The 15,973-nt window shown below is 38.4% G+C and overlaps 1 protein-coding gene across 6 annotated transcripts in view; it reads right to left on the reverse strand.

The window, feature by feature from the left end:
- arl15a (ADP-ribosylation factor-like 15a) overlaps positions 1-12,554 on the reverse strand; it is a 109,107-nt gene extending 96,553 nt beyond the window's left edge. For 4 of the 6 annotated variants that reach the window (XR_006843269.1, XR_006843268.1, XM_046388027.1 and 1 more), the window contains exon 1: positions 6,095-7,339. Coding sequence is in view for 3 of the 6 variants with exons in the window: in XM_046388027.1 (XP_046243983.1) it covers positions 6,095-6,148 (54 nt within the window). In the remaining 3 variants the exon portion in view is untranslated. Of the gene's footprint in view, positions 1-6,094; positions 7,340-12,173 lie in introns of those variants that run through there. The other 2 variants (XR_006843270.1, XM_046388025.1) reach the window with 2 other exon arrangements.
- Between the last annotated feature and the right edge of the window lie 3,419 nt (positions 12,555-15,973).

Below are 15,973 nucleotides of genomic sequence, written 5' to 3' on the forward strand. Positions count from 1 at the left end.
ACCTGCTCTGTTACCTACTGTCTCACTGCTTGGGTCAGGCCCTGTGGGCAATCCCACCCATATTCTGACTGATAAGACATGGCTGCAGCTTCATCAAATAGAGCTACACCCCTGAAAAACAATCATTCATGAAGTCCGTAAAATGTACGACAACTTGACGAGTATTACTACTGCACAAGACATTCAACTAGAAAGGATGTGGTCCTGAAAAAATCTGCTCCAAGTTCCTGGTATACATGGTACACAAAGGCCAGAAAGTCAATACATCTCCAAAAGGAAGTTATTCTTTGCAGTTTCCCAAAGAGTCAGAGCCAAATTCCACCCCAAAACGTCCTTGATGCAACAAAACAAATCAGCAAGGACTGGCAGCCAGGTTTTAGGAAACAGTCCTCGATAGTGGGTGGGCGACCCTTGGTGATCTCTTAATCATCATCCCACCAGGTTCTGTGGTTATTTTGAAGTGTGGGATATTCATGGCCCAGGATGGGGCAATGGCTGCTCCCATCCTGCTTTTCAAAAGAACGGAAGCAGGTTGGAAATGTATGCTGCTTACATGCTGTGAGAAAAATGGTTTATTTACTGTGCAGAAAGATTGCAATTACATAATAGGCATCACAAAAACAATAACTCTTTGGGATTTATGAGTCCCAAGGGCTTAAAAAAATAGTCTAAACCGATTACTGCATTGAATTATGAAGCTCTATCTGAACTCCAAGAAGCTCTGTGACACAATTAAAAAAATTAAACCTATTCCATGCAAATATTTTCAGTAGATCTTTAGTTATTCTGTGCTTCATCAACAACCAAAAAAAAATAAACACTTAGAGTTCTACGTTCATGTTACGTGTATGTTATGATCAGTAAGATATGATCTTAACAAGATGAATGGATTATACCCAATGCCTGAGGTTTTTTAAGATAAGAGGGCTAAAAATACCTCATCCTGAAAACAGGATGACTTCTTTTGTCTAACAATAGTAATACCACAATTTCAAAGGTAAGTGTTGGGATTTCCTCTAAAAAGGAGTTGGGATTTGTTCCTGTGGCCTTAAATTATCCTTTTGCAAAACACTGAAAATGACAAGTCGCTGGATTTAGGGGTGAGGCTGCAGACTGCAACCACCTGAATACCTTTTGCCTAAACCTCCATTTCCAAGCATGTAAGACAACCTATGGTAGCTGCCAAAAATGCAAAAAAAAAATTGCACAAGTCACCCTTAAGAGCAAGTGTTTGGTTTGTCCATTGTGGGCTTCTGTAGAATCATGACTGACCTGTTTCCTCTGTAGATCTAAAGACAATTCTTCTTTTCAGATTATCCTAAAAACTGGACCTTTAAAGACAAATGTTGTTGCCAACAAAAATAAATTTCAAAAGTACTCAGAAAGCAGTGCACCACTGCAGATTGTACTGCATATGTCTGAAAGGTAACAGGTGCATCAACAGACGTCCTTCCAGATGAAGTACGGTGGAGAAAGTTAACAAACTAAAGCAAAAAGGCACTATTTAAATACAATACCTGTTGATATATCAATGCATAATGCATTCTATACATTACAAGTCACTGCAATTTTAAGCTGTTAGCAGCTATGCAAAATATGCATATTGCTTGAATATTGAATTATATATATATATAAAAAAAACTTTTCACGCCAGAAATATAACATCACAGCTCAAAGGGCACCATGGTCAATCATTTGTGTTTTCCCATTTTTGCACACTGACTAAGGGGTCTTTTTGAACTTTGAAGCTAATTGGTAATGTCTAGTAGTTATCTATTCAAACTCAAGCAGACATAAGTCAGAGAGAGTTATCCTGCTACGCTGAACCGAACAGTTTTAACACTGATCAAAATCCTAAGTCAACCTCTACTTCTAACAAATTGTAATGAGGACAGGATAACCACAGCAGCTGTTAGCTGGGTTATTTAATGAAAAATAATTATTAACAATTAAAGGTTGATACAGATAAAGAGATATTAATCTTGATGCAGAGGGAGCAAAATACAAGCAATGGCAACCGTTATTATGCTGCAACTCCATAAAAAAGTCAGAACAATGAATGATATACTGACAGTCTGAAAACAAGGATTGCTGTACCCAACAGTGACCCTAAAAGCCGACTTAAAAAGGAAAAAAGACAAAACAAAAAAAACAAAAGACTGAATAATTCAATTAATATGAAAAAGGTAACAGGAGGTGGCTGATCACAGCTAATGGCTGGAGACATACATTTATCAGGCCTGTGGTAACAGGAAAAGGGTGAGCCATATGCAGTGACACAACACAGAGACCCAGGGGGAAAGAAGGAACAAAACATCCTCACATCACTCTGCCTACTCAGGTGTCAAATACAGCCTTCAGCAGGAGACTGACAAATGGATCAAGTAAAATGATACACACAGACTGGAATTCTGGACCATTTCTGAAATCTAAAATTGTGCACAGCAGACTTATGTTTTGGACAGTCATGGTCAAGTGCATAGCAGTATGCATTACAGTAGCTCTTTTCTCACAACAATACTTAAATTCAAGATTTTTTTCTGATGCGATTATCTAGTAATTACAAGTATCCATTAAAAAATGTAATAATGGCAACAAATATACTACAAAATTGAAACAATGATGCAATATTTGGTACAGTATTTGCACATTTTACCTTCATATGATAAACAGGATGCAGGTGTTACCACTACAGCAGCTTCTGCACAAAACACAAAACTTAAAAGATACACACTTCTGTATTTTTCCATTATGCTAACCTATAATTCCATAACCCTGGTTAGAACATGAGTTGTTCAAATGAACAGAACATGAATTGAAAATGAAATATAATGTCATGTCAAATGTGCCATCAGCCTCTACATCATAACCTAAATGTTTTTAATTATTGCAAGAAGTGTAATGCAGATTAGGTTACTGCAATATAACTTGATAACAAAACCCAATAGTTTTCAATCATCTCCTCCCTCTGTCCAACAAACAAACAGTTAAACTAGTTTCTGCTTTGTTCAGCTTGTACTGTATGGAGGTACTGCTCCATCATGCATGTCTTTTCAGGTTTTAGGTCATGTGAAACCTTGTGTAAGGCTCTGATGTGCATTTTAACTTCAGCTTGGTCACTCTCATCATTCACACTCTGCTGGACTTCTTTCCAAATTAAGCATAAACCAGCCTTGAGACTTTTGTTGTGAACAATGTGGCCTGGGCCTAGGGGTTGGAGCCAGCAAAGCAGTGGAGCGCCCATTTTCCACTCCATTAATAACATAATGAGGTGACCATGAAGTGCCTAATACGATCACTTAGACCCTTAACGGTTAAGGCATCCTCCAAAGACAGAGTCCAAAGCACTGTAGCTATGGGACCCACAGCACATGGTCACTTACACTAATGTCCCATGGCACCTGCTGTTACCAAAAACTTGTAGTCTTGCACTGAAAAATAAATAAATAGATTTAAGCTGTGTTTTGTATTAGAAATGTATAGATAATGCAGATACCTCTAAAGAACATATCTGCAAGACTTTACACTCTTAATTTCAATAATATATAAAAATATATAAAATTATATATTAAAATATTTTTTTTGTCTTAGATATTTACATTGTAAACTTCCCAGTAATGGGACTAATAAAGGATTATCTTATCTTATCTTATTTCAAAAAGATTAGTAATAACTGATACTGACTGAAATTAAGATTTATATTTCTATCTCAGAACAGATTTATATTTCTATCTCAGAACATAATGAGAATAATGGATATTATGAATGAGATTTTAAGGCGGCACATGTCTGTTTGGATATATAAAATTTTAGGCTAACAGGCAGGGTATGGTATCTCTTGGCCCTGACAATGCTGCTCAGTCCTCTGCTACAGTCTGACAGGCATCACTAACATCACGATTATGCAGACTGATAAAACATACTGTATAATATTGGCAAAAGTCTATTATGCAGTTTCTTGTGCTATTTTTAGAGTGTACGGTGTGAGTGGGTGACTTCGCAGTGAACAGTGGATCAGTGGAAACATGGGACAGTCTGACGTGTCAAAAACAGAGAGATTATATTCACTCATAACAAGAAGGGTTTGTTGTTAATACAGAACCGGTTCAGAGCTAGGACAATAGGCCTAAACAAAAAAGCATATTGAAAACTTGGTGTGAAACGAACGAGGAGCTAAACTGCTAGATCTGTGTAAAAAAACAGAAAAGCTTTTCTTGATTTTCCCATGTCTTTGAGCAGCAGCATCACTGTCAAGGATAAAATGTTTGATAGTAAATGATGGAAGGAAATGAAAGAAGTTTGTTTTTTATTGCAACATGGTTATAAATTAGCATTGCAGAAATGCAACAGCGCTAGGAATAGATTATACCATTCTTCTCCAGCAGCATCACACATGCTGAGGTTTGATTTTGCACACCACTGTACAGAATAATGTTGTGATTCAGCAGGGGGTGTTGAGGGGGTTTGAATCTCAATGCCCACAAGCCAAGAAAAACTCCTCACTCCTCCTTTGAACTTCTCTATAGTAGCCTTATACTTATATCGATCCCCATTTTAAGCACTCCATAATCCCACAATATATCTTAGTGAGGGGCTGAAAACTAACTAAAAGGGTCCAAGGGGATGTAACCTTCTTCTTTTCATATGCACGCACTTTACTAATTTCAAAGTATCAAATAGGTTTAAAGATGACAGTCTGATAACAAATTTCATAAAAAAATTTATGATGACATCTTGGGAGGTTCTCAGTTAACTGTATTCTGTTGCACACCCAATTAGACCTGATAACTTGAACAACAGCATAAAAGTTTCTGAATTATTCTTGCTAACAAAGGTTATTAGGGCTACAACTAACAGTTCAATGAAGAATTTAAAGTATTACCAATAATATTTTGTCACGCTATCAGCATTACTCTTGAGATAGCACTGCCTGCTGGTATTGACATTTGTGGTCCTCAGAATATGAAGCCTAGTGACTGATGGGCCGGGAGGTAGTGAGACAGTCTGCAGCTGGAATGCAATGCAGCTGTGTCCAGTGAACATTATGGATAACAGACCTATTAATACAACAGGTTCACAGTGGTTTGTCAAGCTGCCACTGAAAATAATCTCTTCCAGCAACAGTTATTTTACCAGCCTTCATACTCTTCAATATCTTGATAACTGTCATTCTACACTGCTTTTTTTTAACATATTCTATTCAAATCATGAATGGTACTTTAGTACTATAGTCTACACTCAGCCTGTACTGTAGCTGTGCACAAGCTTTCCTATTTCAAAATAAGCCTCTCTGTTATTGTTCATTGAGAAAGCTTTACCAGCTGGTCAGGGAATAACAGGCGACCTGACAATACACAACATGAGTCATCAGCTGTGGTTACAATACAACTATTTAAAAACATGTTTAAAAAAAATTAAAGGCAGCAGTGTGCCTTAAATTTATGTTTCTCATTCAAAACGATTACAATACTTAATGTGGACACTGGTAAATGAATCAATGCGTGCAAATTTGACAATATTATCACAGATAAATACTGCAGTGTTACTGAACATCAATTTTTAACCACACATATAAACATACACAAGCCATCCCAATAACAAAACTTCAAAAATATTTCCGCCAGTGCCTCTGGAGCATAATATTCATGGATCCATTCATAACTGCACTGTACTTAAGACTGCCTGAACTATAACCATTGACCAAGCCGGTTGCTAGGAGCTGCAGGAAAAAAGGGACCATAATCTATCTTTGTTTCTATTCTCAGAGAAGCTGCCTTTACTCAATGACAGCTTCTTCTCTCTGTATAGGTTTAATTTACATCTCACAGCGTTGACGTCCACCTGTTCCACCTTAATATTCTGTGAACAGTGAACACCCACTCGAATGAATCGGAGCGTACTCTACATTCAGAGACCAAACAACAGTGAAACAGTAGCAGCTGTTGCTTGGTCAGTATCTGTTTCAAAACACACCAAGGGAAGATTAAACCACAGCGAAACTAACAGTATTCAGTCCAGCACACACTCAGCTCAGCACAGCACACCCCTGCCGTTCTCTAACAAAACAGAAAGCAGCTTGTATGCATTTTCTTACCGAGTAAAGCCCAATCCTGCACAAGGCAAGGGACAGCTGCATGTGCTCCGACATTGTGCTCAGCAACAAGCGTAACTCCCGGCAACAAACAAGCCAAGCCTCTGGAGTGAGTGAATGACTGAGGAGGATCAGGAGTAGCTGAGCACAACAGTGTCAAGTCAACAACATGAGTCCAGCCCTTCACCGTCTCACTGTCAGCAGCCAATATCCAAAAGCTATTTTATTTTTAAATCAGGGCTTTACAGACAGGTTTTCTAAGGGTGTAGATGAGGATGATTAAGGGTCATCTTGTGTTTACAACCCATGTTCATTCATAGAAAGATAAAAAACTATTGCCACAAGGATCAGCGGACAGACACAAGCTTGGGATTAGTTTGTGAGAGTCTCTCTCTCTCTCCACAGAGATTAAGGGCTCAGTGACAACTAGGGATCCAGAATAAGACTACAAATTGGATTAGTCACCATTACCCACCCACACACTATGCCCATACTGTACGCACAGCTTCATGAAGTATGAAAACCATTGCTTTCTATGCACGGAGGAGGATGAAGAGATCGACCACTTGAGCTCAGTGGTCATGGGGATTTCAATAACTGTTATGAGATGCTTTGTCGGAAGTCGATCTGCTCATGGAGAACCGTGAGTCATGTTTGAATGGCTTGTTTGAGCCAGCTCAGCTGCCTAGTAATAGTTGTTGCCACAATATGACATACTGCACTTATGATATAGAGTGTCCAACTGTAATGCAATAGGGCTACATGATAACTATTTACACCGGCAACAGGTAGCCTAGAATTCAAACTGATTACATTTTTCAACGATGCAAACATAATAGAAGAACTGTGTGCAACTATGTGAGATCAACGTTAACTGTGTCTTTAACAAACTAATTCATGTTTGGATTCCACCTTGTGTGCTATTGCAGCAATCCAAAGTTTGAAAACAAAAGACAAAGACCACTGTCGCTGACCTGACTACAGTAAAACACAGCGCTAAGCTCAGTAGCTCAGGGAAAACATTAGCACACACTGAATGTGGAATGATCCAATTTGGTTCAGCAGGCAAGTTAAATATATCACTTTTTTATAAATCATTACATAAAATGCCAGAAGTTTAATACTCATTTCATTCCACAATGCAGTGTAACATAGGTGCATTCGATGAAAAATTAAACAGTTTTTCTAGGACATGAAGAAGATAAAAACAAGTACCTTTTATCCACTCAGATCAATCTCTCTCTCACACACACACGCACATAAACACACTCAGTTCAATTTGTACAGATGTCTGCTATTGCAATACAGCCTCTCACGTAACTGCAGCATACAATAGGCTACTTCTGTGGTCATTTATTTCTACATGCTATCCTATGAAAGCCATGTGTCAATAAAATTTGCTTAGAACTTTTAAGAAGCCAGAGGACATTAACTTTTAACCACACACATACATGAGCCATTACAATAACAAAACTGAATAAAAACTCAAATATTTCCATCAGCATCTCTGTAGTACAATATTAATGGGTCCTTTCATAACTGCAATGTACTTACGACTGCCTGATTTGCTTATATGACCAACCACTGACAACAATTCCCTCCATCTATCCATGACCCTAATCCTGGGAGAAAGTGAAGTGAATGAAAGGCAATAAAAAAATCAGAAAAGTTCACTAATGCCTCTTTAGTGCAATGGTCCATCAACTTATGTGGATACCAATATAAGAGGACCTCAAAGTGCCAGTGCTTGATCATGATGATAGCATTATAAAATCCCACATATATTCCCTGACCTTCAACAGCAGCACTGATGTTGCTCAAACCTGAAGATGCTGACTCATTAGCACTCTCCACAGACACAAGGGAATCACTGCAAAAAGTGCTCGCCAGCAGACTCAAAAGCCTGCCTGCCATGTTGCTGGCTGGTTTAAATCAGTTATGGCAGCTCAAGAATGCTGTTGTACTCTGAAAGGTATTTCACATTACACCTGGGGGCTATGCACTCTGAAAGGCCAGGTTTAAGAAACTGTGACCACTTTGACAAGACTTTAGGTAAATATCAATTTACATGCATTTAAACTGAATCCTGAATAAATATGCTCTAACTGAAGTTTTAAGTAAATGATTAGCTTAATATCCATCCACATATTAAAAGCACACACAGTGCTTGAAGATTTTCTGAGATTGTCTGCGCCCTTATCTGCATACAACAGGTCATTTTTTGTTTGCTTGTGAGGGGAGCTTGGCAGAGACCTCTGCCAGCACTGGCGAGGTGTGGAACACGGTCAGATAGAGGACGAAACTGAGAGGAAAAGTAACACCAGCCTTGTATCCCATAGGCTAACAAGCAGGATTCATATGCTGCCAAGAACTTCCCATCAGTTTTCTTTCCTGTTTGTTCAGTGGTGAGATGTCATTCTGCTATAACCCACTGTGAGCCCACAAGAGATCTGCTCTGAAATACAGTTGGTCAGCCAGAAACACTTGAATGCTTCTACTAAAACTATTTATTTTCATGAGGTGTGCTAGTTAGTGCTACCTTAAACAATGTGGTGTCCTCAATGCTGAATGAATACCATATAACCACAGCATTATCGTTTGGTTCTGCCCTTTCTTGCATGTGTTGGCCCACCCTCTACCCTTCTTTCCTGTCTGCTAGCAAACACAGACAAAAATACCAAAACAAACAAAAAAAAATAATATTTGAAAAATATTTGCAAGGTTTTATTCTAAAATGCTGCTAATTTCCCTGAGAAATATTCTGTTAACTCAACTCCTGTAATCTACTGGAATCAACTACTAAAATGATTTCAGCATAATGATAAACATAAGAAGAGATCTCACATGTCAAACTCATCATTTTTAGCTTATTTACTTATCTTCTGAATGTGTCTTCTTCACAATTGCAGATAAAAGCTTTGGGGTCTGGCAGGGTGCTTCATGCCAAACTATTCTGAATTACAAAACATGAGTACATCATGTAATTTTATTATTAGAAGATTTTCAGTCCCATACTGGTATTCTGTATGAGAACTGCAAATGTCCCAAGGATACCTCCACATTTTCATCAGTTTATATTAATCCTGTCCAAATCAGAGTCTGTACAGAAAGGAGACAAATAATAATAATAATATAATCATTTTGATATAAAATATTGACAAGACTTGTGGGTAGATGATAGTTTGCTGTTCCAATCTATACAACTACACAAAACCAAGATGAAGCAAACAGGTGGCAGGTAAATTGGGTAACAATTTAAAACTAACTGAGAACAGGTGTTCAGCCACTCACTTTCGCCTGACAAATCTAGAAACAGCAATGGCAGCTGAATAGGTGAATAAAATGCTTTCTCTTTTCAGAAGTACAGAAAGAGTACATGCAGGGTTCACCACTTCTATGTGCTCATTAGCCAGCTAGTCAGGTAGTATTGTACTATTCAATTATGAGGCGCAGCCTTAGCATGATGGGGTTCGGTTACTTATCATCTAAAAAAGAAAAAGTTTTAGCTATTAGCCTGCATGTCCCCTGTCTTTAGTCATATCTAAACCAGATGTTACTCATTCACTTGCATGTGTTCACAACGGAGGATAGAATACCAAATGGGCTAGTGTTTAACTTGGGTATAATGCAGAAACCAAAGCACAGATCAACACTTCATGGTAAATTATGGCAAGTACTGACCAAAAAATATACATTCAATCAATCAAAACAAATGACCCTGTGAAACTGTTAAACTGAAAACAAAGAACATATAATTAGATAAAAAAAATATCTTTTCTCATTGAAGTTTAAAAAAATGACCCCCCCCCCCCCATTTCACTAAATCTTCCTCTCTTTTATTCTTTCTGTACATGAGCTGAAAAGGTAGGGCTGTGGTAGAACCTATTAAAACTGGAACATTTTATTCAGTTCTGTCACACCCATCATTACCATATGGTCTAAAGTCAGTACCTGGGGGTTACTGTCACTGAATATTTGTCAAAAGTTAAAAAAAAAAAAGTGAGTCCACCTGAGGGTTTTGTTACTCACATATAGACAAATGAATAGTAAGTCATCCAGTCATTCAACAAGAAAAATGCTCTTGAAGACTGAAGAAACAGCCATGTGAATTTGAACTTTTATTTATCCATTAAGCTGTAATAAACAAAGAATAAGTCTATAGTATCTGTTACAGTAAAACTTCACCATATTAGATGTGTCCTGTCTGGTAAAGTCTACAACTTAGGGTCCCAGAGTTGGTCACATGGTGCAACAGCTAGCACCAAATTCCTCTGTCGGCACTGCTGTTCTGTGTGGTCTCTTTTAACACCGCGCTGACCATGCAGGAGTAAAGTCCTTCACTATGCTCTAGCTCCAAGATGAAACAAAATCCCCCACAGACCAGATCTGTGCTACAGTCAGAATTCAAACGACAGTTATTAGCCAGCAATGTGCAATAATTATGTGGTTCCATTCCTGCTCATTCCAAATACCATTTTAGGTCTTTCCTGAATCTAAAACCTAGCATGAGGGAGACTAACATAGTTTATAAAAGTTTTAGTGATAAGTTTCTAATCATTTATAGGAGAGAGAGAGACATAGTTTTGGACTGTGTTTAGTGCCAGGTCTCCAGTGTTTCACAGCAGGAAAGGAGGCCCTACGCCTATTGAGTGCCTGACCTCCAAGGACAGCCAAGCACTTGGCTCCAACAATCCACAGAGTTACAGCTGTGCTTTCCACAGAAAACTGTTTGTCACAGAAATGCTAAAATCCTCAACAAAATAAGCTTTTTCCCTCTCAGTATGAACACAAAGATTAAACACGGTAAGAGCTGACCAAAATATATAGGCAACTTTAGCAGCTGGAATTTACTGCACTTATTGCACAGAGAAGAAGAATAGAGCCGAGGATGAAGCTGATGTTTTGAAATCAGTTCATGTGACGAGTGCACGTTCACTTTGACAACAATGCCCCCTGTGTTTATCTTCGATACCAAAACTTTCCATTAACATGTAACTGATATTACAAAATAATTCATGTAAACTGAATGCACCACATTGTGCTCTTTTTGTTCATCACATGATTTGCTACTCCCAGGTCAGAGGCCACAGCTAGACTTAAATTTGTTTGTGTTAACCATAGCACAACTGTTCTGGTGCCTGTTGCTGGATAGGACTTTGTAATCTTGGCTTAAGAAATATCACAATAAAGCAGAAGTTCAAAGTTCCTTTTAGGTATCACACCTTGATGTTGACATCAAACAGTCTGAATCTGTTGAAACCTTTAAAACTAAGCTAAAAACAAAACAAAAAAACAAAACAACAAGCCCCTCAGCTGTCTTGGGAGGCCCATTATAAACAAACTGATGACGCTAGGTGGGCAAGTTCCTCTGCATTTTACACTATCACTCTGTCCCTCTTGTGAAATGACAGAACAATGTCTGTGCACTATTTTTTCTTTGACTTCATAAATTTCCAGGGAAAGCCGTCAGTTACAGCTTCCTGTCTATTGTTGCACTGTTTCAGCAGCACCCGTCCCATCACCACAATATGGCAAAGGCCCAACAGCGTTATTCTCTCAATCCTAAACTGGCACAGTGGCCTGGACTGCGATAATTGTTGTGGACACAAGAATTACAAACATGTAGGGGACTAATACCTCAAACCTCAAAGTATTGTTATAGGGTGTCTCACTTTAGTTGCCATCTTAACTCCAAGTAGCCTCATCCAACACAAAGTGCAGCCTTTCCCTCAGCAAGAAAGGTGAGCTTTGAGGAAAACAGGCCTAACATACTCATGTCACATAGCTAATAGTACTTCAAGGGTGTAACTGGTTAGCTAGTTATCGGGTTTCACACGTTAAAAGATAGTGGTCTGGGTCAACCAGTTAGACCTTATTCACACAACTCCTAACGACAGGCTAGCAGCTAGCCCTGACACATTAGAATAAAACAACAACGGGTACAACACCTAACTGTTGATAGTCACATAGCTCAGTGACATCACTGTCTGATTAGGAGCTCAAATGACAAGAAACCAAACGTTAGAGCCAAGTCTTATGATTAGAATCCACCACACCACATCATGTCGATTCATTAACTTACCAGATAATCCATGTACTATTGCTGACCAGTCACAGCAGCACGAACTGGCTCTGCAGTAATCCCGTTTTTGCTTCAGTGAGTCCAAAATGTAATGGATTTGACCACACGTCGCTTTGTATTCCCCGCCTTTCGACAACCACAGCGAAATAAAAACCAACCTTTGGTGGCTTTAAAAGCAGGATTCCTTTTCGCCTCCCACCTCACTTAGACCGGTTTTGGTACAGAAACGACTGCGTTTGTCTATAACGACGAGTACCACTGGGTTCGTGTGCTTTTTCAGCATAAACAGCCCCCCGACCACCGGCTGACTTCCAGTTTTTATCTCACAGTTATCAGTTGAGTGTTTGGTTGAGGAAACTAGCGAAGCCTACAACGCTACGTCACGCACGTCGCTCTGAGCACGTAGCGTGGTCACATGACCAACCACATGGTGGCTATTTTCATTCTGAGGAGGAACCAGACTTTAAATAGTTCTTCCCGAATAGGGCACCTGTGTGCTTTTATTTGGATTTCAGAGATAATTTGTGGGCTCAGCGTTTTTAGGGTGATTATTATTATTTAAAGTTATAATACATCATTTCAATCACTTTAACAAATAGAGGTGAAGAGGTATCCCTTACATAGTTTCCTAAAGACATTTACAGAGGTGATAACAAAAATAATATTATATTACCGAACCAGAACTGCTTCTCCAATATTATATATATCTAGTTTTACCAAAATGTATTGCACCACTATGTGGCTCTGTCTGGAGCCACAGCTGCTTCTTCTTTTCCACTTTGAATATGTTAACCAACACCAAACTAAAACACCTGATATTCTACCTTCACATTTATACAGTTGCAATTTTCCACAATATTTCCACAATATTATCAAGTTGGAAGAGATACAAAATGCAGCAGCCTCTGGCATAATCTACAATACATAATGAATGAAAGGGAACAGTAAGCACACAGTTTAAAGTCAAAGACTGGTTCCCCTGAAGCACCGAGGCCTTATCACAGGTGTTACAGACAGAAGAGAAAGGGCGTGCACTTGTCAGATGACTCTGTGATCTATCAAGTATCAGAACGGCTCTTATGTCATCCTAGAGATGGTGACTGCATATTTTCAGTAAGTGTTGTTTTGCTTTCTTTCAGAAGAGTCTTCTACAAGAAGTATTATTAACTCCACGGAACCCTACGGGACAAGGCTAATCAGACTTACATCACTGCAGTTAGCTTCCCCAACAGTCTGCACAGAAAACCCTCTTTGGACTTGGAAAGTCATCATGTCAGATATCAAATAAACATGGCAAAAAGTTTCAAGAATTGTTTAAAAAGGAAGCAAATATGGAGCCCAGAAAAAGCAATTATGTAATATCCTCCTGATCAGAGGAACACTATAAGTCACAAGTTTGCTAATGTGATGCAAGCTGCATACTGAAGTAATTCCTGTGCTCCAGAGACCACACTCCTCTTCAATATGTTATGTGCTGAGCTGTAAAGGAAATCTCCCTGAACACAGTTAAGTGGAAAGTGAACTGGATGTCCTCTGCAGTGGTCTGACAGCTACAGAGGAAGCTATGAAGCCATAAGAAGACATATTGCATTTATTTTACAATGCAGGGTATTTTAGCATGTGTAAACTGATTATAGCAGTGCTGTATTCTTTAGGATACGGAATGTGACCCAGTGCAATGTGAGATGAGAGACCTCTGGTGGCCAATAACGAAATGCGACGCTGACTGATTTACATTACATTCATTTGGAAGAAGATTTTCTCCTGAAAGACTCGTATTTTCCCCTATACACACACATTTCAGGAGCTATTTAGACAGTGTCTTGTTCAAGAGCTTTTTGACAAATGGTCAGAAGAAGATAAGGACACCAATTATTACTACTGACCGACCTGCCACCTGGGTTACATGTCCTCCATGATTTACATAATTACAAGGTCACACATTGCATATCATAAGTCACATTCATACTTAATGCACTGTCACTGCTTTAATTAGGTAAAATTGTGACTGTAATAAAGTCATTCTAGAAGGCTTTGAAAAACATTACATTATCATTCTCGCCAATGATTTGAACCAAACTGTTTTTTGTTGGGATTTTCACTGTCATCAATATTATTTTTACCTACAGTAATGTCAAGAATTCATAGCCGTCCTGCCTGAAAATAATCTAAAACAGCCACAAGGGGGCAGTATCTACCAGCGTAAAGGGCACACAATCGCTACAGGCCTGATTTTGTTGTCCAGTATTCATCTTTACCAGAGGAAATGGGTTGTTGATGTAACAGGGTGTAAACATAACACATCATGGGTGGCTCGTGCTATATATATCTATCTCCGAGTAAATAAAAATGATTACACTGAGTCATAATATACAGGCAAAAAGTCAGTTAAGGTATCTCTTGCTTTTCCAGTCTATGCTGAAATAAAACAACATTCAGTTCAGGATTTTGTTATTCGTGTGGTCTCGAATTGCAACTAGTATTTACAAACATGCAAAGTCATAACCAAAGTTTAAAACCAGAGAGCTGAAAGCAGTCAAAAGACAACAATATGTGCTGATGATGTGCCTCTATAAATATTGCTGTTTCAACGTTAAAAAAGGGGGTTAGGGTTCAGGTTAACCCTAACTTTTCTAACAGATTTATAGGATTCTCCTTCAGTTCTTCTGTGAGAATTCTATTCTATAAAGGGAAAACAAACAGCATCCATGGGCCTCTAAATCATTTAAGGTGATGGCGATGAGTGAGTTAGTGGCTCCCTAAGGCAGGTTTCATTGCAGATTCTAAAAGACTGTCAGCTGTGAAACTGTTGAAGAATCCTTAATGCACCATTGACCCTTATTTTGAATTACTGTCTAAACTTCTTGATCTAAATGATAAAATGAAACTTAATCAGTATAAATATATACTTTTATCATGATGAAAAGGATCCTTACAAGTGTCAACTTCATTCCGCAATCATCAGTTTCTTTTCTTTGAAGGTGAGCATTCGAGTGGCATCACAGGTTAGCATGTTGAGACAACACCGTGTCTAAATGGAAAATACCAGCTATATGCTGAACTTCAGAATTTAGGGAGATTTATGTAAAAAATATCAGTTATTTCCCATTAATTACAGGTAGAACGGAAATATTTGATTAACAAATGCTAAACTGACAGCTTCAGTGCATTTCATCATAAATCACCCAAAACAAACTGGAAAAGTTTTTTGAATATTTAGACGGCCTGGGGAGTTTTCCTGTCTCCTTGATTTTTTTAAAGATGTAAATATGTTTTTATGTTGCTGTTTAAAAAAAACAAAACAAAAAAAACTCTTGTAGGACAATCGTGATCTGAAGTGAATTCTTAAATAACTCACATCCAGCACACAAAAGGTTACTGTTTGTGTGTCCTTTGTAGTGGTGGACAATGAAAAACTAAAAGAGAAGAAAGATATTTAGCCCTTCATGTTTGGTACAGAATAACCTGCACGAACGATCAATGTGATTTAGATATCACATAACATTGGACTGAAAACGAGGCACACAGTAAGTGATACTGCTGCTCAGTCTTGGACTAATCACGGGATGAGAGGGTTGAACCATGATGCTACGTGTGAACCAGTCAGTGCTGCATGTCAGTATTTTATAGATAACATTCCTTTGAGATGATGACAAAGGTTGGCAAGAACCCAGTCAGTTTGCCATGTACTGTACGTCAGTTGCTTTCTTATTCATGGATATGAATAGTGCATTGACCTCAACTTTGAACAGAGCAACACAACACAAAACTCATATTCCATACTGCTTTATTTAAAGGTC

The sequence above is a fragment of the Scatophagus argus genome, chromosome 4 (assembly GCF_020382885.2).
Source record: "Scatophagus argus isolate fScaArg1 chromosome 4, fScaArg1.pri, whole genome shotgun sequence".
In the NCBI taxonomy this organism is placed as follows: domain Eukaryota; kingdom Metazoa; phylum Chordata; class Actinopteri; family Scatophagidae; genus Scatophagus; species Scatophagus argus.